General features: G+C 42.3%; 1 protein-coding gene across 1 annotated transcript in view; it reads left to right on the plus strand.

Annotated features, from left to right (window-relative positions):
• Window positions 1-1,948: 1,948 nt before the first annotated feature.
• Window positions 1,949-22,749, plus strand: part of EZR (ezrin) — a 36,698-nt gene continuing 15,897 nt past the window's right edge. The window contains exons 1-2 of the mRNA XM_040057585.1: window positions 1,949-2,106; window positions 19,646-19,729. Of these exons, the coding sequence (XP_039913519.1) occupies window positions 2,095-2,106; window positions 19,646-19,729 (96 nt within the window). The 5' untranslated portion in view covers window positions 1,949-2,094. The remainder of the gene's footprint in view (window positions 2,107-19,645; window positions 19,730-22,749) is intronic.

Raw genomic sequence — 22,749 nt, forward strand, 5'->3', positions numbered from 1 at the left:
GAGCTATGGACAGGAAAAGATTTTGGGAATGAAAATCTACCAGAATGGAAATGGGCTTCCAGTTAAATCCATACAATGCTTTGTTTCAAGGGGACGCAGACACACACACTTGTTTTGACTTTTCTTTTTTCCAATCACAGCCAAAATCTGGATTTTAAGTCTATGGCTTGAAAATATCTCATCTCTATACTTTTCCACCCCCTCCCCCCTGCAAAAATCTAAGAATGTCACTCAGGGTTCTGAGTGAGAGCTGCAAAGGCTGAGTTTTTACAGCACTTCTTGGAACAGTTGTTCCTTGTGCTTGGCAGCCTACCCAAAACACTGTGATAATTTGGTCTGGTTCATTTCCAGTGTCATCCTACTGAATAAAGCATGAATCCCACCATAAACTTATTGCTTAGCAGAAGAGCATAGCAAGTGTCACGAATCATATTTTTGTTAAATTTACCTGATCCAACTGAGTGTCAGCATATTTTGTTAAATTAACCTGGTTCAAGTAAATCTCAGTGGAATTGTTTCAACTGAAAATGGAGGTCATATCTGTTTCCCAAGGATGTTTGATCCCATGGCCCTTTTCTTGGAAGCTGTTCAGCTTAGACTATTTCTTCTCACCTGCTGTTGCAAGCCGCCACCCCCATGGCTCTGTTTTGATGGTAAAGCCGCCTCTAATCTCTGAGGATCATGCAACAGGAAAGGAATATTACCATGAATTCTCTCAGCCTCCAGCTCGGCTCTCCTCCCCTTTCTTTCACAGACCTGACACAGTAATGATCCTTTTATTTTAGTGTGGCACAACCAAGTGCTGCTTGGTGGACTCTGTGGGGGAAGACACCATTTGGATCTCTGCCAAAGCAGGACCTGTATTGTTTGGGCTGTCCTTTTTGTCACCATCCCTTGGTATTTCCCAGGCCCTCTCCTGCCCTCTATATTTTCCATGTAGTGGGTTGTTGTTCTTGTTCTGTGCCTCCCCGTTCCTGTCCTATGTCCTATGCCGAAGGGACGGACAGTAGCTAAAGTGGGATGTTGCAGTCAGCGGCTTGGGTACAGGCTGCTCAATTTCCTCACTCTCACAACTCAACTACATGCCATTGCTGGCACAGTGGAAGAGCTGTGTCCTTCAGGCCGTTGCCCATGACTATGTAAATCAATGTGCTCTTGTGACCAGCCAAGCAAGGAGATGCAGTGGGAGGCCAGCAGCTCCTGGCAGACACTATCCACATTCATGGGTGAGGAGGGAGAAGGAACGAGGGGCAGAGACACAAACTTTGTTATCTGTGTATGCTTATCAATTGCTACGCTACTTGCATGAACTTTTTTGGGCTTTATGAAAAGTCAGAACCAACTGAAGTATACTCTAATTTCTGAGCTTAGATGGATTTTCAAAGTTTTCTCTTTTGCTGACACTGCTGGAAATATGCTTTACTACACAAAGCAAGCCTGTGTTTTGCTAAGTAATCATATTTTCCGACCTCACACTTCAAGAAACACAGCAATTATTACAGGCCACCCCTAAGGCATCACCCCTGTTGCCGGACGCTTTCCCCGTTCCATCCACCGGCCTGGGAAGCGCCGACCCCGGCGCGGCCCCGGCAGGTGCGGGTGCGGCGGGCCGGGCCGGGCCGGGCCGGGCCGGGGTCTCCCGCGGGGTCGAGGCCGTGCGGGGCGGGGGCCGCAGGAGGCCCGGCCGCGCCCGGGGGGCCGGGGCGGCGCCGCTCCCGCACCTGTTGCCCGCCCGTCCCTCCCCGCGAGGGGCCGGGGGCCCGCCGGAGGCTCCGGGCCGCGGTGCCCCCTGCGCCCCGGGGCCGTCGAAGCGCGGGCGGCGGAGGTGCCCGGCGGTTGGGCGAGGCCGGTGCCGCGCTTGGGGGGAGCGGCGGGCAATGGCCGGCGGCGGTGAGTCACCGCCGGGCCCCACCTGCCGTACTTAACCCGCCGCCGGGCGGCCGGCGCCGCACTCGCGGGCTGCGCTGCCGCCGTGGCCGGGAGCGGCTCCTTCCTCCTCCTCCACCTCCTCCGCACGGGGCGCTCGGCAGAGGCGAGGCGGGCGCTGCATGAACGTTTGTGTCGGGAGTAGCAGAAGCACCAGCAGCCCTCAAAATGCCGAAGCCGGTGAGCCGGGCGCGGTGGGAGGGAGGCGCTCCGCGGGGCCGCACCGGGGCCCGCCCGGCGCTGGGGGCTGCCCGAGCCCGGGCGCCCGGCGGGGCGGTCACCTCCGGGTGTCGCGGCGCGGGCTTGTGCCGGGCTGGAAGGGCTGAGTCCCGGTCCCTGCTCCCCGGGATGGGACGGGGCGTTTCGGTTCGAGCGCCCCGGGAAGTTCTGCGTGGCGGCGGGAGGGAGGGAGCGGCGGGCACCCCGCTCGGGAGCCACATCAGCGGCTGTTTGGAGCTAGGGATCGCTAGGGCGGCTGCCTGCGGGCGCAGGGCCGCGGGCAGGACGGAGGCGCCCCGGGAGGGCTGGAGGATCTCCTCGCCGTCCCGCCGCCGGGCAAGGGAGCGCGGAGCCCCGGATCCCTGCGCTCCAGAGATCAGGCGGTGGATTGTGGATTGCTCCGTCTTGTGTAGCGCTTCCGTGCTAGACGTGCGCAGATCTCCCGAGTAACTCTCGAAAGAAGAGCTTTCATCACGCTCCCGCTTAACGAGAAATGATACAACTGCGCCGGCTGCCATTTAGTATTCCTGTGGCCTGTGCATTTATCTACAGGAAGCATGTATGCATCTGTAAACATAGGAAAAACCTTGTTCCCGCCTTTTCGCGATCTAAAAACTAAATGCTAGAACTCTTAATGAAGTTCTCCACCCTGGTCTTTACCAGTCATTATCGAAGACCTGTTTCCTTTTTTTGGTTGGATTTTCCCCCCCCCCGCCCCCCAGTAGAACGGTCTTTTTTATCCCTCCTTCTTTCTCTTGACTAGCTCTTCACCGCCGCCCCTCCCACCTTCTAGTGGGTTTTTTTGTTTGTTTTATTTTAAAGTCTGCTGCTACTGTGCCGGTTAGAGACGGTAATTCCCTCGGGGAGCCAACTGCCTGGTGCAGAGCTTTGAGCGGTCGTTGGAGCAGACGCACTTTTGAACTTTGAAGAGCATAATCGGAACAGATTGTTGTTACTATCTATTTTCAATAGAGGCAATATTTCTTAAAATGCAATGCAATGAAGGACTTATGTGAGTATTAGCTCACTTAAATGAAATGTGAAATAAGAGCAAACAAGCTTATCTTTGTAGTAATAAGTAATTGATGTTTTACCACCATAACATTAAAGTTAGTTGAACTTTCTTTTTAAGGCATTTAGGTTAATTTACATTGCAGTTTTCCTACAAAAAAAGAAACCAAAACAACAACAACAACAAGACAAAAAATGCCAAAACCAAACTGTGCTTAGTCCTAAGAACTGATAAATCTGCAGTCTCCCTGGCTGTATTTCATCAGTAGGAGGTGATATATTGCTGCATGTAGTAATGTCTAACTGAGAGAGCCCTTGTGTAACCAGGGAAGCAGATATATCATTTATAAAGTATGGATATAAAAGGTGTGTGAATAATCTCTTTCTGCCTTGTTAGCTATTTGCTAATTACAGAATGTTTTCTCGAAATATCCTGGTTAGAATAATCTGAAATCCCGGTTTAGGACTAATTTGCACTGGAAGCCATGGATAGGTGTACAAAAACTCTTTAATGTCTAAAAAAAATACAGCTGTGTTTATCCTTTCACTTGGCAGGGCTATATTTGTATTCCCTCAGAGATGGTGACTTTTTGTTTCTTAGCTGACTAGCCAGTGAATAACAAAGATGGATGGTGTAAACCACCATCCGCTGGGGAAGGACAGTAGTACTGTAAAGACTTCTGAGATGTGGCTGCTGGCTGGGATTTATGGACAAGACTCTGTGTCAATACTTTGTAAATTTAAGCGTATTTCTTATTGAATCTGCTGTTCAGTGGAGCTAACTGCCACCTTATTATAAATGGAAAATAGGAATTTTGCAGGGCTATTTTAGTAAAACACACTGTTCAGTCTGTCTGCTTTAGACTGAGACTGGATTTGGATCCTTTCCAACTCAGCTCATTTAATCTTAATACAGCTAAATAGGATTCGTGTCAGTTTGCATGGAGAGAGGATGTAAAGCTGTCACTCCAGAGGCAGAACTGTGCTCAGGATGAGTGTGACAACAGCCTTTGGCATGTGTGAGGAATGATAGCACGACCTCTTGGGATGCACAGGGAAGCAGTGTGTTTCTGCTGGGTATTTGGCATGGATGCTAAATATTTATTACCTGTGCTTGTTTGCATGTGTCTTGTCTACATGGCATAAGTAAATATGGTGTTGCTTGGCAGACTTCATGCTGCTGTGTGTGAGGTCTCACATGCTGGTCATCAGTTATTTACAAGTAAAGATTATGATGACAGAAAGCAAAATTTTGGCAGCACCTTCCCCTCTGGCTCCTCGGCCCACAACCCAATAAGCTAAACCTTTATACGAAACTATTGTTTTAACAAAAATTGTGTATGTACGCACAAAGCTTATGGATCATGTTTCATGAAATTGATTATTTCGCAGTAAATAACTAGCAAATCCATTAACAGTAGAACATTAGTGATTTTGTATTTTAATTGAGTAACAAAGTGAAGTGCTAGAAAGCCAACTTCCTGATTCTGTGGTAACGTTTGGTCGCAATTGTATCTGATGCCTGCTTACCATGCTCAAACTGTAGCAGAAGTCCAGAAAATAATACTGAAATAAGTATATTTGTTAATAGACACATTTTAATATATAATTTAACACAGCCATTCAGCCATGTGTAACTGTTACAAAGTAACGAGATCTCTCCAAGGTAAGCTATAAATATATAACCTATACCCAGTTCATGAGGGTTTATGGCTGGGAGTTCATCTACAGTTCAGATACACAATTTCTATCTAGTCTGTACAGAGGTTCATTAGGCTTTACAGGTAGTAAATTATTTTGTAGGGAAATGCAAAAAGTGTCATCTTGTCCAAATCTTGCTGTGTTATCTGGAAATGAGTGAAATGCTAAATAAACGTAATTGCTCAGCCTTGTTTCATTTCATTTCTGGAGTGTCTGTATGCTCTCTGCCATTTTTCCTAGATTCATGGTACTAATTTATTTTTGAAGGTGTTTTAGGTGGATTATATCTTCTTGCAAAATAAACCAATCTAATAAATTGTGGCTAGAACAGCATGGCTTCGGGCTAATGAACAGTGCTTACCGAAGAAGGAAATGTGATCTCGGGTCTATAGAGCTGTTAATTTGATCTGATCTACCAGCATTCATGGTTACTTTGTTGAAGGTGGATTTTTTTGTTGTTGTTTGGTTGGTTTGTGTTGGGTTTTATTCTGTTTCCTCTTGAGGTGGAAAAACAAAATGTAAAGCTATACAAGAAATTTTATATATATATATATATATATATTCTTGTGTATATATATACAAGAAATTATGCAGCATCACATTTGGTTGATGTAGTGTCACACAAGAACTTCTGACACTTGTGTGAACGTGTATAAAACTGTGTAAAGAGAGGACAGCAGTAATTGCGGTGTAGCAGCTTTTGGTCCTAAAGAGAAACTACAAGTGAATAATATCCACAGGCACCTTTTTAAAATACTTTTATTAATGGCCTGTGGTCAGAAAGCTGAGCATAGTAATGAAATCTGTCAAGGTTACGCTGTTGAGGAGAAGTATTGTTGATGCAGAAGGCCATCATATAAAGAGGATTGAAGGACTGGGGTAATAAGCTCCCTTTGCATATAGTTAAACTTGGAGAGGTGGGGAAAGAAGGTCCCTAAATAAATAGGCTAAAAGAAGATGGATTAATCATATAGCTGTCCTGTTGTGCATGTCATCTGTAAAGTATAGGGCTTCTCTAACAGAAAGCATTAATAGAAGGTTCTAGTGAGAACTTTCCTTTACTGTAGGTGCTTTCCTGTGCCCAGGACAGACAAACTCAAAGCAAAACCTAGAGTGGGTTTGGGATGACCAGAGACAAAATTCCACCTTAAGATAAGAGGGTGCTTAGCTATTATCTTAGAATTCAAGGAGTTATCTCTTCCTTCACCTGTTTAAAATGTAAGGAATCTAAATGCCAAAGAGGAGAAAGAATTGCTTTAAGGAGAATTTGTAGTTTAAGAGACTTTAAAGTTTTAGAACAGTTAAGCATGTATGATGGGGGAGGAGGGAGGGGGTTGTAAGTGGGTAGGATGTTTTTTTCCCCTTCCTTGCTGATCTTATTAGAAGATGATTCCAAGACCTAGCATCCTTAAGATAAAATTTGACAGTACACAATTTAATGCTGCTGTCTGTAGGAATGGGGAACTGGAACTGATGTCTCAAAAGGGTTTTCCCAGCCCTGTGTTGTTAATAATGGGCTGATGTGTGCTAGGCATTAAGTGGTTAGACAAGTCCTCAGTACCTGTTTGATGTTGAATATACATGCATGCTGTCTCCAAGCTGTTTTTTCAGGATACAAGTCTTCTGCCAAACCTTTATCTGTCTGCGAACAGACTATGGCATTAAAATTTAACAAGTTTGTGATAAGCCAGCCAAAAAAATATGCAAGTGTAGTGACAGGAATTTATTTCTAAATATAAACAATTAATGTTAATAATTGTTCTGAGATCTTCTCAATTTATTCTTGACTATGTGTCTTCTAACTACGCACAGTAGTTCTATCTCAGAGCTCTTTACAGCAGATTCCTGTAACTGGACTGAAATAAAAATACTTTTTCATATCTTTAAGAGTTGACAATCAATTAAAATGCTCTTAGTTTATGGATGGCTACAGATTTAGCCAAGAATAAAATATTACCTTTGTAAGCACCAGTTGCAGTCTATCGGGTGATCCAGTGTATGGTGCATTTGATACCAGGAGATGTATAATCACTCTGGGGCAAAATGGAAACCCAAGGAAGCTTCCATTTGCCAAATGTAAGGACTCCCTTACGTATGCCAAATGTGTCACTCACTGCTGCAAAAGAAAGGTGTAGGATTCTTTGAGTAATAAATTTAAGGAAATGAATAAAGTTATAAGAGAATGAGTTCACAGTTTTGCCAAAACCCTTATTTACTGCATGAGCTGAGTAAGCATTTCCGAGGACAGTTCTGTTGTGGGATGTTAGCTGCTACAGAGAAACCAAGGGTGTTAACTGTTATGTTAGTCACTAATTAAAGAATTTCTTAGCCCTCTTAAAGGTCAAAAGGCGGGAGATAAGCCTTCCTGTTCTGTTCTCTTCCTCCACCCACATGAACATCTTCCTTTGTCCATGAAAAAAAGCTGTGATATGTCAGAACTTTTTGAAAATAAGACTTCTTGATGGCTGCTGAAGATTCCCACATCAGTGTTGTTCTTGTTTGGCACACTGTGCCCAAAGAGCTTTACTTGCACTGTAAATCCCATAATCACTCGATTGACCTTGATGGAAGGCAGTGCTGCCCAAGATCACTGAACCACGCTGCACACTGTTAAGTAATGTACTTTAGCTGTGTTGTGTGCTCGCTTTTGAAGCCTGGCTTCTGCAACAGATAACATTTACCTTGTGAGCTGAGAAGTACGAAGAACCAGCAGCGTATGCACCTAGGAGAGGGCTAATACGAGGCTGGAAACAAGGCATAGCTCAGTCTAACAACTAACCATGCCGCTTCCACATTGCTCCTCTCTTCAGATCCAGATTTTGTTTCTCTTTCTAGTTCCTACTTCATAGTGGGGAAATTCACTTGCCTTCTTTGCATCTGCTCTCATCTTTGAGAGGGCGTGAGTAGCTGCCATGTGCTCAGCTGAGGCTCACAGTAACAGCTGTCCATTAAAGAAAAATCCTGACTCTTAGCATTAACATGCAGGACTCTGCCTTCTAATTGAGTAAGAGAAACTGTTGCTGATGACCTTGGACTTGTGTTTGGCTACCTACTGTGTAGGCTCAGTGGAAGAGATACTCACTCCCCTACACTAGGCCTGTAGCCTTTTGCTTCCTTTGAGAGGGGAGTGTGTGATTGCCCTGTTTGGTTTGTGTGCATTTACTTCTCTCATTTCATGAGCAAGTGATGTAGCTATTGTGTAAAACTCTGAGGTGTCACTATCACTGTCTCTTCCTCTTGTTTTTGCGTGAAGAAGTCCACATTTGCTGTGGTTGGTTGTTCTGACCTTAGTGTGAAATGAGTGTGAGAAAGAGTTCTCCGGGGATGAGTGGACAGATGTCCTGTTGCTGAATCTTGAGCAGGCTTACGAAATTACTCTACAGTGGCTCAGTTCTGCTAAGAGACCACTGCTGTGTAGATGCAGAGAGCCGGTCTATGAGCTGTCTGCTACCTGAAGAAGTGGACACTAAAAAAATCTCACCTTTGAACCCAGGCACCTGAATTAAGCCTGTGTAGCCCAGTAGATGACTTCTACTGTGATGACTGCCTGTACCACAAGTTCTGGGCTTCAGAGTTACTTGTGGGAGGTAAAGTTGTTCTTTAACACCTAGCTGAATACACTTAGCTGGCTTAACTTGTTGTCTGTGTAGAGATAAGTGTACAGGGCTCCTGCTGCACAAACAGTGGTGTGTGGTGGGGTGATTTGCATAATTGATACTCGGTGAGCTCAGTGTGGGGGCGAATAGTTTTTCCTCCGTAACGACTGTCACAGCTGTGCAGACAAACTCTTGAAAGGTACTTTTTCTGCCCTCGCTGCGCTCAGGGTATACTTTGGGAACCACTGGAGCATATTTGTTTGCCATCACACATCTATAGTGAGGGGAGTGGGAGGAGTTTCATCTCAGAAGCCCTTAAGCTGTTTTAGGAGTAACGAATGGGCACTTTGCCAATCCTTGCAATCACTTTTCCTTTATTATCTGTAACTGCTCAAAAGCAATATTGCTTAGATGACATTCCAGGACTTGCCATGACCTACTTTTATCAGGGAGCAAATAGTACCTGTTGCATGCTGTTTGAAGTACCTGCTTGAGAAGTGGAAGCATTGTAGTGTATTGCACATGGATCAGATTATCGAGCTGTTAGAGGTGATCACATCGCATAACCCCACTAAGAAATTTCACAAATGCCATGAAGTGTGTTCCACTGAAGTCTGTGAATAAAATGAAAGAGGCTGATATGGAACAGGTAAAACAAAAGGGTGGAATATCAAACAAACATCTCTCTGACAAAAGGATTTGTATCTAGAATGCAGAATGAACAAACAGCATTGCTGGGCCTTGTGTGACTTGTTGCACTGCTATTTCTAAGTAAATGGAGTTCATTTTCATTTTCCACTTTGATATCTATATGAACATGGCTGGCCTTGTAGGTCAGGCAGAAGCCCTTGTAGCTTGATGGTACACCTCTGATGTTGGCCAAAAGCTAGTGCCTGAGGAAGAGTATTTCAAAGATACGCACCATTGCTTTCCTCTGAGGTACTGGAGGTTGAAAGGTCCTATATAATGAGTTACTAAATGGATTTCTGTGAACTTGTCCAGTCTTGCTCTGAAACCCTGTGAACTCCAGCATCCATAGTATACTTTAACAAAGGCTGTCCTAAATAACCTTCACATTGTTTGGAAAGTTATCTACAAACCTCCTTGCTACAGTGCTATATGGTGGGGTTTTTTCCTTGTTCAGTGTTGATGCCCTGTAGTTATTTTGTTGGTAGAGCCATGAACACACGTTCCTTATCTAGTCTGTTTAGGCAGCTCAGGAGTTTATATGCTCTTATGTCCTAGCCTTAGTTAATTGTCTTCCAAACTGAGAAGTCCTAGCTAGCTTAGTTGATCCTTGCATGATAATTATTTGAGCATCTTTGACCTTCTTCCAGTTCACATCTGACAAAAATACTGCTTTGCATACTGTAACCTCTCCATCTGGGAGGAATACAGTTACTGAGAACATTTTTCCAGTAGTTGTTTCTTGGATGCCTTAAAATCCCTGGTCATAGTCCTGTGAGAGAGTAAGTCACAGATAAACCTTGTGTTCCCTCAGCCCACCCTTTTCCATTGTAATGTACTGCTCTTCCACCCCCCACAGGGTCTATTGAAAGTGTTGAGAGCTGTGTGCTGTCAGGCTGCGTTGCCGCTGTCAGACTTCTGATTCTGTAATAGCTCTGGGTTTTCCATGCACATTGCCCTCTAGAACATAGATCTCTGCATAAGCATTGGAGTAAAAGGCACCAATATCGGTGCTTGGATTAAGGGGAAGATCTGAGGCTATTGTAGTTTTTATTTAGATTATTCACACCTTCAAATCCTGCTCTGGTTTTTGAGATTTGGTACTGTGGAGTTCAGTTCACCTTTTGCAGAAATTGGGTGTTTGTTGCTTCCCAAGTGAAAAAGCCAAGCAGAGGAATAAAATGATGTTTGTGTTCCAGATCAAGACTATAAGATACTCACTTTTTTTTTTTTTGTTTTCCCTCAAGGGGATTGCAGAAGGATGATACTGCTTTATGTAGCATAAATATTGGAGATGTCAAATTGTTTAGAAGACTCTGCAATTGATAAAACTTGAGAACTCAAACCTCTCTATTATCTGCACCTGTCCCCATGCTTATGTTTCTGATGGAAGACAGCAGAAGATCTGATCTGTTCTGGATTCTGAGCAACTTCTTGAGATAAAGCTTATTTGAGGATTGTTTGTGGGTCTTGCTGTAAACTTCATGTGTAAAGCCTTAGACTCACAACTTCATTATCTTTAATTAGATGCAACAGTTGTCATGATAAAACAGTCTGTGTATGCAGGAGTTTGATCCAGTGGCCTCTAGCTTTCCTCTGTATTTATTCTCTGTGTACAAAGGAGCTATTGTTGCTGCACTCTGTGTTCCTAAATCCATCCTAGCATCCATTGAGGGCAAGTGACACTTCCAGGCAGTGGTGCTATGTTGAGCCTGTTGTCACTGGCTGTGTGTTCCTCCTTTAAAGAACAGACTGCTGCTTGTACCCAGATATTCTGAAAATGCTAATGAACTATTATACAGCATCAGAGAGTCTTTAAAGTGAACATTAATGTTTTTCAATGAAATGCCATAAACCCTCCTGCTTCTTCGTAATATCATGTTCAAAGTAAATCATTTTTACATCCCTTGCATAGAGTGAAGGCAACTGTTTTGCATGAAAAACACCTGGGCTCTCTAAGTGTACAGGGCTTTGTTCAAGGGCAGTATCCTGGGGCCTTTCAGACTTACTCTGTATTGCTTTATGTCTTGCCAGAACATAGAGCTGTGCCTATGTAATTTCACTTTAAAGAAAAAAATTGAATTTTAAAGTTTTAGATAGGCCTCCATCTCTCAGTTTTTCAACTCGTTCCTAGCTTGAGACAGAATGATGCAGTTTGCCTGTTAGGAAAGGGTTGAGGGGAATCTTCAGTGACTGGAGAAAGATTTTTTTTTCTTTTTCTTTTTTCTTTTTTTTTTTTTTTTCCCCTGGGAATAGTGCTTGCTTGGTTTTACGTTTCACTTTGAAGTTACTGTTAACTGTACAGAGATGACCAGAGGTGGAGAATGCTGGAAGTCTGTCTGGGGTCTAGGCATTTGGGAGCCAGGGCTATCAGAGATGTACTGTCACTTGCACTTGCCACACCTGCATGAAATCTTCATGATCTTTTGGCATGCAAAGTGTTATTGCTTGACCTAAGATAAAGAACTGAATTGCAGCCATGACTGCTTCTTGATTTTTCACGCAGATGCCTACTATGCAGTTATTACATGCTGACAGAAGAGATAGAAGGCCTTCATTAAGGGGACTGAGATAGGCATGTAATTTAGTTTGGCATCTTCTGCACATCTAAACATAAAAAAGTTTGAATTTGCATTCTAGGATTATGTTCATGTTTAATTATAAGGACTGTTTCATGCTATATTACAAAGAACAGTTAAGTGACATGGCTGCAATACCAAACTCAATGGATTTGCTTTCTTGTGACTTGTTTGTGGTGTAGGCAGGGAGGGGGAAGTTCATTCTGAAAATTCCACCCACTTTGTTAAAACTGGAATTTCTGGATGACTCCCTACATCTGGGTATTGAAGGTTTTCCTGCTCACATGAGCCACCCCCCTCCCTCCACTTTATCCAGAAGTCTACATTTCAGATTTCACTCCAAAATTTTTCTTGGCTTCACCTCAAAGAACTTTATTTCTCTTCCGAAAACACTGCTACAAAAGAAGTCATAAGTGTTTTTCACCATACATGAGAGCAGCAAATACCTGGGCTCCTATTGCCTTGACTAAACTTAAGAAATTTCAGTTCAGCTATTGCTCCTAAAATACTGAGAACTAGTACCCCCAAAAATATGATTCTGCAAGCTGTTGCATTAAAGCTGACTAGTAGTTAAGGCTAACGATCTTACTGGACAATTTTAAAGTAACTCCTAGGTTATAGATTATTATATACAACTCAATTTAACCTCAGTAGTATTTCTCCCTCTCCTGGGAAGGTAGGCAAGGTTTTAAGGAACAAAGACCAGCCTACTCAGCTCTAATTTTACCTGTTGCAAATGCAGCAGTACCTGACTGCTTCATAGACTCTGAGGAATTCCATTGGAACGTGACTTATGTTCCCATTTATTTGCAATGAGGAAGCAATGTTTAACACAATGAGATCTGAAATGGAACACGTCCTTCAGTTCACAGATGAGTATTTTTGATTTAGCATGGTACGCTGAGAAACTCGGTCGGTCAAATGGGTGCAACCAGCTTGCCTTGTCAGCCAAGAGGATGCCAGTGAGGCCGTCCTTATTCACATTTTGTGAGCTGCTCTTTTCTTCCTGGTCAGCAAACTGCTCCCCAGAGTGCAAGGGAAGGCTCATGGCTGCTGTGCTGTTCTGACAGTGCCCTCTCTGAAATGCTCCGTGTTGGGCAGGCAGTGCATGAGAGGTTCTGCCATGGGAACAGAACAGCAGTGTGTGAAAGGCTTTTTATTGCTGGGCTGTGCAGTTTTTTCCCATTCTCATAGAAATCAGATTTTCTTTTCCCCAGAAGTCGTGGGTCCGTCATTTGCCTTCTCATTTCAGGTTTTTGGACATCCTTTAAATCATAAAAATGTAGCACTGGGAAGAACTTGGACCTGTGTTTTCTGAAGGCTGCATGGAAGTGGCTATGTAATAGCATAGTATCTTACCACTCCAGCAATTATTGTTTCTTGTCATGTTACCCAGTCTGCAGTAAGAGGGCTTTTTGCTGGTTTTCTCCATGTGGGTTTAGAAGTTTATATAGTCTTCTTTATAAAACGTGTTGTGTTTCAGACAACTCCCATTTGGAAAGGGATCAGTGACATGTTTAAAAATAAAATCTAGTTTGAAACAAACAGAAAACCCCCACAGAAAAAAAAAAAAAAAAAAAATTGGCAACTGTTAGGCAACCAACCCAGGAAACACTTGACCTGTTGATATGTGTAGACTTTCCTTGATTAACTTGCCTCCTTCCAAAAGAAACATTCTAATTTGGGTGTCGGCATTCCATCTAGCAAGTCATCGGGCAGGCAGAACAGAATAGTCACCTTCTATAATGCTTCCGGTGACAAATACACTCAAGAATGTAATTTTCCCTTCTATGTAATAACATCACACCAGGAAATGTGGTGTTTTTCTGGGGATTATAATAAACCACATCCTTGTCTACAGTCCTGCTGTAGCCCATTGTTTGAAAGCCTGTAATTTGTTCATCTCTGCCTCTTGTCCATTCTCACCTCTCCAAGTGTAACACTTGTAGCTATTTTTCAGATCTACCAACATCTTTGAATTCCAGCCCTGTCCTACCAAAAGACTTATTTGTTCATGACTAAGTGCTGTCAATGATCTTGTAAGTGCACTCCATCTTCCAGGGACTGTGAGAACTTTTTCTTATTCTCTCAATCCCACCACACTCGCATCCCCTTTTCAAGACCTTGACTTGACAGGAAGAGGTCAGAATGTTTCCCTGCAGTAGTTGCAGCAAGATGAAGGTGCTGAGCCCAGCTGGGAGGGAAGCTGTGTATTGGCAATCCTGCAGCAGTGAATGGAATTGATAATTTGCTTGATATTCGTGACATTTGTCTCCTGCTCTTAAAGAAACTATGGAGAATATAGGCACACAACTTGTCGTTTGGTTGTAATTTCACATGGCTCAGATTTGTTGTATGCCTAGTTTATGTTGTATGGCACCACATTAAATATGTTGTTAGATATTATTTGATCCATCAGGCAGGTTATTCTGTCAGAGAAGAAACAAAACTGTCTCCAAATTTTGTGTTCTTGATATGCTGGTGTTCATAAATTCTTAAGAAGTATATCATAAACTGAACTAATATTTCTGCAGTTGCTTCTGTGTTATTTGTGCTACTTACCTTCTCAGAGTTGTCTTCTCTGCACAGTCTCTGAACCATTACCTGTTGATTTAAGTAACTTGTGGAGGACCAAGGAATGCAGATGCTGAAGCGTTAGCAGATTAGCTCTGAAGCCGCTAGGATTTTTTTTCCCTTGTCAAAGTTGAAAATTTTCCCATAACAGTTTCCAGGAGCTGGGACAACAGTTACTCCATCAGTTAGGACAATATCATTCTTTGTTGTTGGACCTGGAACCAGTGAATACTACTGAATGGAATGTGGGAAAATAGAGAGCAGTTTTAGTGCCCTTCTGATGCTGCTACATGAAGTTGTTTTTCCTATTACCAGATACTTAATCACTACATGTGTCTATGAGCAGCTCTGGTTGCTAAGGTCAAGATGAGATTACTTTGTCCTTGCAGATGCATTACAGCCCAGGCCAAAAAGCTTTCCTATTATTTATTCCATTAGTTGCTGCTTGCTTGGTGAAAGAGTAGACCTGCAGAAGTGAGGATTAATGCTACTACTTTCTTAATGCTATTATTAATACCACTGTTTCCTCCTTGTTAAAAATTCTGTATTCCTTCAGCACAAACAAATCCATATCGATACAGTCTGTGTGTGTGCAAGAACGCTTAACAGCTCTGCACACTGTTTTTCATGAATGTGCTGTGCAGTACAGCCTTCAAAATGTGGCTGATTTGCTTAAACACAACAATGTCTCCTGGGATTTCCAGACACCCAGAGACTGAAGAAATAAGGCATGACTATCTAGGTTTCTCCACTGCTGATTGCCACCACTTGGAAAGATACCGCGCTTGGAAACCTGCTGTTTAGGAGACTCTGGTCTGTCTTCCTCCTTGGAAAGAGGAAGAAAACATTCCTGAGCATTGTCTAAGGCATTTAGACCTGCCTAATGATAGTGATAAGTGACACAGTTAAGTACCGGTTTGTCCTGTGTTAATGGGTAAAAGTTGGTATTTAGTGCCCTTTATCTTATGTATTCACTGAAAATAAATTGTATGGTTTTATTTAAATGACTTGCACAACTTCATGGTTTCACTGAACTATTTTATTATGCAAGTGAACTATTAGATTACATGCATCAGAGTGCAAAACATCCACAATAGCATGGTGTGTCTGAGAGCTGTGGTTTGGTTTTTTTCCCTGTCTTCCCTGCCCTTTTCCCTTTAGAGTGGGATGTTTTTCAGTGGAGCTGCAATATCAGCAGAGGTTAACTTCAAGGATACCGTGTCACCTGCAATCAGAGACTGGTTCTGCACCAGGGCGCTCAAGAATCCAATGTCAAAAACAAAAACAAACAAAAAAACCCCACTACAGTTGTGCATCATAGTGTCCAACACACCTGAAAACTGGGTGTTTGTGAGAGGATGGGGTTGAACGGTCAATGTCTTCTTGGGTTCCTATCTGGGTCTTGAGTCTTCCACAGAGATGGTGCCACTCAGCTGTTTTGCAGTGTGTTACCTCCTTAAGAGACTGTTTTCTGAATGTTTTTCAAATGGCACTTTAATTTTTCAAGTTACTCTACCCATGTGCATGGACTCTGAAAGGCTGCACCTGCCCCACAGACTGATCTACTGACTTTGCATTAGAAAAGATGTTTTAGCGACAACAAAAGAACAAATGCATGACTTAAGGGCATTGGTAAAGCACAGAAGATTCCATTCTAACTACCATTGCTTTCCGTAGTGCTACAACCATTTAAACTCTACTCTGAAGTTCTCTCTAGCTCTGGCCTTCATCTTCCATTCTCTCGCTAGAGTTGGTAAAGTAGCCAATATGTTACAGTCCAGTACGAAGTCATGGAACCGGTGTTCTGTCTTTCAGTGTACTAAATTCTTCAGCTTCATGGAGAGTTTTTCATTTCAATGCAAATGGCATTGCCTTTACAGCAGCATGCCTTTTCCCTTCTGCATCAAATTTGTTAGCAATTTTATGCATCCTAAAATAAGGGAAGAGGAAAAACTTGCATTTTGTGATGTTTTTGTATGCACAAGCAAATCTTAAAGGCCCTATTTGTCATTTTAAGTGTAAGCTTCAGACATAAAAGTAGAAATATTGAATAGTTAAGGCTGGAAGGGACCTTAAATATAATCTATTTCCAACCTCCAGAATAATAAAGTGTTATGACATTGGCCTATCGGGAAAGAAGTCACTTCTTACTGTCCAGGATTTTTAGCATGCTTTGGGCATAAATGCATATATTTTTTTGATATAACCCTTATTTCATGTGTAACAGCCACATGCTGTTCTCTTCCCTCCACACCCTTGTGCTCTTAAAAATGAAAAGCTGTTTTCATTTTGGTTATGGCTTCAATATTGTCCTGGATTACTGCCAGGATTTTGTAGGATCTTACAAAGGACATACCTTGCCTAGACAGGGTGAGCAGGACTTGTGAAAGTTGTCCTAACTGTGTCTTCCTCTTTTTGTTGCTCATGGGAATTAGTTTGAGTTGTTTGCTGTTTTCCTCCCTGACAACACCTGAATTGGTTAGCACCTTGGGTGTTGATTTAATCGTTTTGGCGCCATGGGGAGTTCCATCTGCTCTGAGATGAGTGCCAAAGTGATCGACTCTCAGTGTAACAGGCATCAAGGTTTCTTCAGGCTGTCTAAACCAGGGTTTCACCTGGGTTATGCTCTGTTTGCTGCTTTACTACGAGTTTCTCTGTGGCTAAAAGTCTGTATGGACTCGTTGTAGGACATCCATTTAGAAACACTGTTAAAACCATTATGTTCTTGAAGTCAAGGCTAAGGTTTGGACATGAGAGGCAGGAGGGCTTAATAGGGCAGGAAAGAGACTCAAAGGATATTTCCAGGCAGTCATCAACTCATTGAAGGGACAGAAGGCCCTGTCTCTTCTTGCTCTGCCAGTCATGTGGCTGGCAGTTTGTCTGAGGGCACACCAGGGCAATTCCACTTTGTCCTGATGGTTATGCAGCCATTAAAGAACACAGAAATTAACCTTTTCTGCAGGTCCCAAATGTTCTTGAAAGCTTTTTGGGTAACCAAGTAGTCATGTTCCTGCATGCTTCTGGCTTTAAATGATTGAAGTGGAAAAGCAGATTACAACAATTTTTGGTCTTAATGCTAAAATAATTCTTAAAATATGTAGCAGCTATGTGGCTTTAGCACTAAATAGCTCACCATGTAGCTGATCCTACAGTCTTTTGATGGTTGTAGTAAAACAGGACTAGGGAGTTTAACTTTTTTTACTAGCAGATAACCACTGAGGAGAGATAGAAGAAAATACATACTGGTACGAGCTGGAATTTTGTACTCAGTCAGCATTCTGCAGGTTTTCTTGTAAGGAGTAAGAAGCAGCTCCTTTTAAGTTCTGCAGCTGGTAAACTGATACTTACTTTACACTTCTGTGGTGTTTCAGCCAGAAGTACAAATAACTTGCACAGCACAAAACTGAAGACGACGAGCATATGTTTTCTTGAAGTGGGTAGAAAGGGATTAGAATATGATTAGGGATTTATTGTTGAGAGGGATTAAGCAACAGGTGTTTTTTAAGGTCACATCTTTGAATTGCAGACTTGCTGTTCCGGAGAATTTGATATCTGAACTACTTCCCCTCCCTTCCTACATTGGAAACATTTCCTGGGAAACCTTTGGCTCTTAAGGCATGGGAGGAAAATGTTAAGCATAATTCTGTGCTCTGTTATCATCCCAAATCCTACAGTTAGGTTTTCCAAGAGCTCCTTTTACTTTCTTGCTTGTTCTTCCATCTTGTATTTAGAGATTTTTTATTTTTTTTAAGTCCTAATTTAAAGGACAGTGCTTTAAAAACACAGCTGGAAAGTGGCATCACTAAGTCATCTTCTCTGGTTCAATTCTGGAGTCCTGTGACTTGCAAACTGCCTTCAGTCATCTTTCTTTGGGAGGGTCCTCTGTCATGTGGGAACAGAAGAAAAGAAACAACTCCATAAAGATACTTGACGACTTCATAGAATCATTTCATTTGGCAAATATCTCTAAGATCAAGTTCAGCCATTAACCTAACATTGCCAGGTCCACCACTGAACTGAAGCAGGTTGGTTAAACATTCAGCGTCTCACTGAAAAAGGAGTGCAAAGCTTCGTAATATACTAAAACTAGCTGAAGCAACTTGTTTTATTCACAGTTCTGTGTTCATTGTAACATTGTTACACATGATATTTATCCTCGAGTTCAAACATACATAATTAAGTTTCTGGGAACTGCTGAAGGCCAAAGCTTTGTAGTGAGTGATTGTATTTCTTTCCTGCCTCTTGTACTTCTCATTTCTTCAGATGTGTGCCAGGCTCTCCTGGTGTCTTAGTCTTGGCTTTCTGTAATGTGGCATCTACAAATTGGTGGGAAATTGTCTTGAAATCTCATCTGCCTGTTGTCTGGCCTTGTGTTTACATGTCCACTTTTTTTGTCCATTTTCATTAAAATACGGTGCTAAAAATCTAGTTGTTAACGTAACCGTACTTGAAAAAAAACATGTATGTTTTTTTAGATTTGTTTTGGGATTGTTGGGTTTTTTGAGAAGTAGTATAATATTGCAAGCTACAGTCAGAACAGTTGGAGATAATGCTTTCCTGATTTGCCATTTTACTGGTCCTTATGCCATTCCCTGCAAGATTAGTTGCTGCTTTTGCATCCTGATTAACTGCTAATAGACTTTTTCTAGTCATTAACCACTCTTGCCTTCTGCATTTAGTAGTAACCTCTCCCTTGCAGTCTAGTGCCATTGCAGTAAATCTGGTTATGTTGTTTCTTCACTGACAGCAAGAGGTAATTGAACTCCTGCCCTATAGTATCATTCAGTACCTGCTACTGCTGTTTTTATGTGCTGAGTAGACGTTTATGAAGGAAAGAATGAATGTTTATCAGGTTAATGCTGATTGCTTTATAAGAATAATCTGTAGCCTTTTGCCTTTAAAACCTCAGATTAATTCCAGCTCTAATATAAATGGAAGTTAAATTATAAGTCTTAAATTTAATTTAGTCATTAGGGGCTTTCGTAATCCAAGGGATAGCCTGCAGGCAGCTATACTGTGCACTCACAGTAGCTCCAGGTCCAAGAGGGTTTAGGCCTGGAAAGGGTCAGGTCTAAAATACCCTCCTGTTGAACCAGAAGATCTGTCCAATCCTGTGTTGAGTAGGCAAACCTGTGGAGTAATTTGGTTAAAACAGCAGAATGAGTGCCCCAATTAAGTTTGCTGGTGTGATAACATGATTCTAATTGAGGCTTAAGTGTGTTTATTATAGAGGTTATGGGAGTGCATCAAAGCGTGGAGACTCTTGTACACAAAGTACTGTGTTAACACCTAGAAATAACTTTCAATACATCTTAAACAATGCTTTTTTTTTGTTTTTGTTTTTTTCCTTAGATCAACGTTCGAGTTGTTACTATGGATGCAGAGCTGGAGTTTGCCATCCAGCCAAACACTACAGGAAAACAGCTCTTTGACCAGGTCAGTGAAGGGTTGGTGTGAGCTCTTGTTTAATTTTGGAGTATGTTTTGGACTATAGTGTTTTCTTAAGACTGGATTCCAAACCTATCTTTCTTTTCTCTACCTCCTAATCAAATGGCCCCACTCTGAACTAAGATCGCTAAATTCCATCACAGTAAAAGAAAACAGCAAAAACCCTTGCAGATATGTTATGTTCCAATGAAGCTTGTCTTCCTAGCCTGTTGGATGATGAACTGTCACAAGGGATCTAAAATATTTAGACACTATAGGTAGCACATAAAAATGTATCTCTTGCTTTGAAATACTGCTTAGCTCTTATATGGTTAATAACTTCTGAGGTTGAAATGTTGCTCTTATGCATAAAACTCTTCAGAATCAGGTCTTCAGGTGGCTGATAAGGGCATTGGCATGGCTGCACTCATTCAAATGCTGGGTTCGAGGAACCACTTGCCACAGGTGTTTGAGTTTGTCAAAATACTGGAAAACCAGACAAGTTTGTGATCTCTGTGCAGCATTTACAGGCAGCATGCCTTGTAAGAAGCCCCTGTGCAGCAGGACAGAGCAGAGATTAGTGCAGCCTGCCTTCAGGGATTCCCAGGAAAGTGGAGGTCTTGAGCAGCCAAGACTCTCCTCCCTTACTGTTATCTTTCCTGTTAATGCTTTAACAATATCCAGGTCTGTTTGAAGATGGGCCTGCAAAGGTCAGATAAAGACAACTAAAACAAACTGTGTGCTATTTGTGAAACTGTTATTATTGACTTAAGTAGCTTGCTGTTATAAAACTGAAATTTACTTACTGCTCTGGAATGCAAAAAAAAAAAGTAACAACCAACCAAACACCGCCCCCCCCCCCCCCCCCCAAAAAAAAAAAAAAAAAAAAAAAAAAAAAACCACCACACACCTGCATTTTTATGGAACTAATACCTGCTGTTTGATCTTCCAGAGAAGAGTTGCCAAATTGATTAGGGAGCTTGGAGAAGAGAAGGCTTTGGGGTTAACCTAACTTCCAGTACCTGAAAGGAACTGTCAAATAGCTGGAGAGAGACTGATTACAAGGGCATGTAGTGACAGGGCAAGGGGGAATGGATTCAAACTGAAAGAAACAGATTTAGATTAGATAGAAGGAAGAAATTCTTTACTGTGATGGTGGTGAGGCAGTGGAACAGGTAGCCCAGAGAAGCTGTGGATGCTGGAAGCCTGCTCCAGTTCAAGGCCCTCTTGGATGGAACTCTGAGCAGTCTGGTCTAGTGGAAGGTGTCCCTGTGCATGGCAAGGGGGTGGAGCTACATGATCTTTAAGGTCCTTTCCAACCCAGGCCATTCTATGATTCTGTTCATGATGACCACCATGGCATCAGGGTAACTTCTTCCCTCATCCCTTTCATGTTAATCCAAAACAAAGAAATTGGATTTTATCTCCGACAGTATGAAAATCCAAATTAATGAAAACCAAGCTTTTAAAAGCAATGCTTTAGATTAGACTGTATGTATGTCTTTATGACAAGCATTCACCAAGCACTTCCCTTATATATATTAACTAATGTTTACATCTTTTCAGAGTCAGGGTCATCTCTCTGACAGAAGAGAAACTACTTTCTCTGCTTTCAGCTGAGAAGTTCAAAATCCCGAGAACATGGAAAAGGCAGGATGTTTCAGATTCAAGATACTTCTATTTTAGCTTGCTGTCTGGGTACTTTGGGATTTCTGAAGAATGCTTATTGTAGCACAGTTGGGATAGACCTCCTCACAGAGATATGTTCTTTATATCCAGTGGCGTGGGTTTAAAACCCATGTTTGGAAACCCTTATCCATGTTTCATACCTTGTTGGGGTGTACTTCTGCATATCAAGGGAAGGTTGAGGTAGAATTGTGCAGTACAAAACCAGAAAGGGTGAAGACCATACATTCTCTCTTCGGTTCTGTTGAGCAAGCCTTTCACTAGGCCCTTATCTTGGGTGGAGTTTACACTCAGATAAAGCCTGTGGAGGCAACAGGTTTTCACAGGTATGGGGAGTGGCCCAACTGGAACAGCAGAACCACTGTAGGGGTTTTGAAGAAGCAAGCTATTTTTAAAAACTACAAGGTGATTTCTTGGCCTGCTTGTCAGCTAGCAGAGCTACTCTGGCAGGGCCCTTATGTTTTAGGCTTTGCTAGCCTGACTGTATCCTGCATGTAAGGTTTATTATAGCTCCTTTTACAGGAGAGGGAAAATAGTGGAAACCTGTGAATGTTAAGTTCTGCTTCACTCAAGCCAGTCCTGTGCAGAGTTTATGCTGCAGTGACATCTGAGGTGTCCCAAGAACCAACCCAGTGTGCTCCACAGCTGGCTGGAGATCTCCCAGGTAGTCACGTGCCCTCCTGACCATGAGTAAAAGAAATTCCAATGGAGGAGAGTGTAACTGGCATTTTCTAGAAGTGAGTGCATAACTGGATGGAATGGCCAGACTCAAGACTTGCTGCTTCATGCATTTGAGGAACCAGAGGAGGTGTCTCTCATTTTGTATATAATGCCTCATTTCTTATTTCTTCCTTGTTTTACCATGGAGGAAGTTTACAGACCATTTCCCAGTACAGGCTAAAACATTCTTTGTTCTTTGTATCGAAACCCAAACAGTCAAATTATGCAGTTTAGCTTAATACTCTCTCCTTCCTTGCTTTTAGGTTTTGGGAAGAACTAGAGAGGTCATATTTTCTGCAAGCTTTCTAACTCTCTTTATAGGAAGTGTACCTTTTCTCTTGTAAGAGACGTTCAGAGATTGATAACTGCTTGATTTATGCAACACTTTATTTTAACAAAGTTGCAACACTCCTTTGTGCAACAGGAAGTACCACGCTCAACATACCCCTTGGTTTTCTGCCAGACTTCATAAAAATACATCCAGCTATCAGAAAACTTCTCTCTTCCATGGTGAAACAAGCCACTTTGAAGGAGGAGGGAAAAAGAATTTTAGTCAAAGTGAAAGCTGAACTATTTTCAGTCCCCAGCTCTTCTTTTAAAAGGACATGTGGTTTGGGTTTTTT

The sequence above is a fragment of the Hirundo rustica genome, chromosome 3 (assembly GCF_015227805.2).
Source record: "Hirundo rustica isolate bHirRus1 chromosome 3, bHirRus1.pri.v3, whole genome shotgun sequence".
In the NCBI taxonomy this organism is placed as follows: domain Eukaryota; kingdom Metazoa; phylum Chordata; class Aves; order Passeriformes; family Hirundinidae; genus Hirundo; species Hirundo rustica.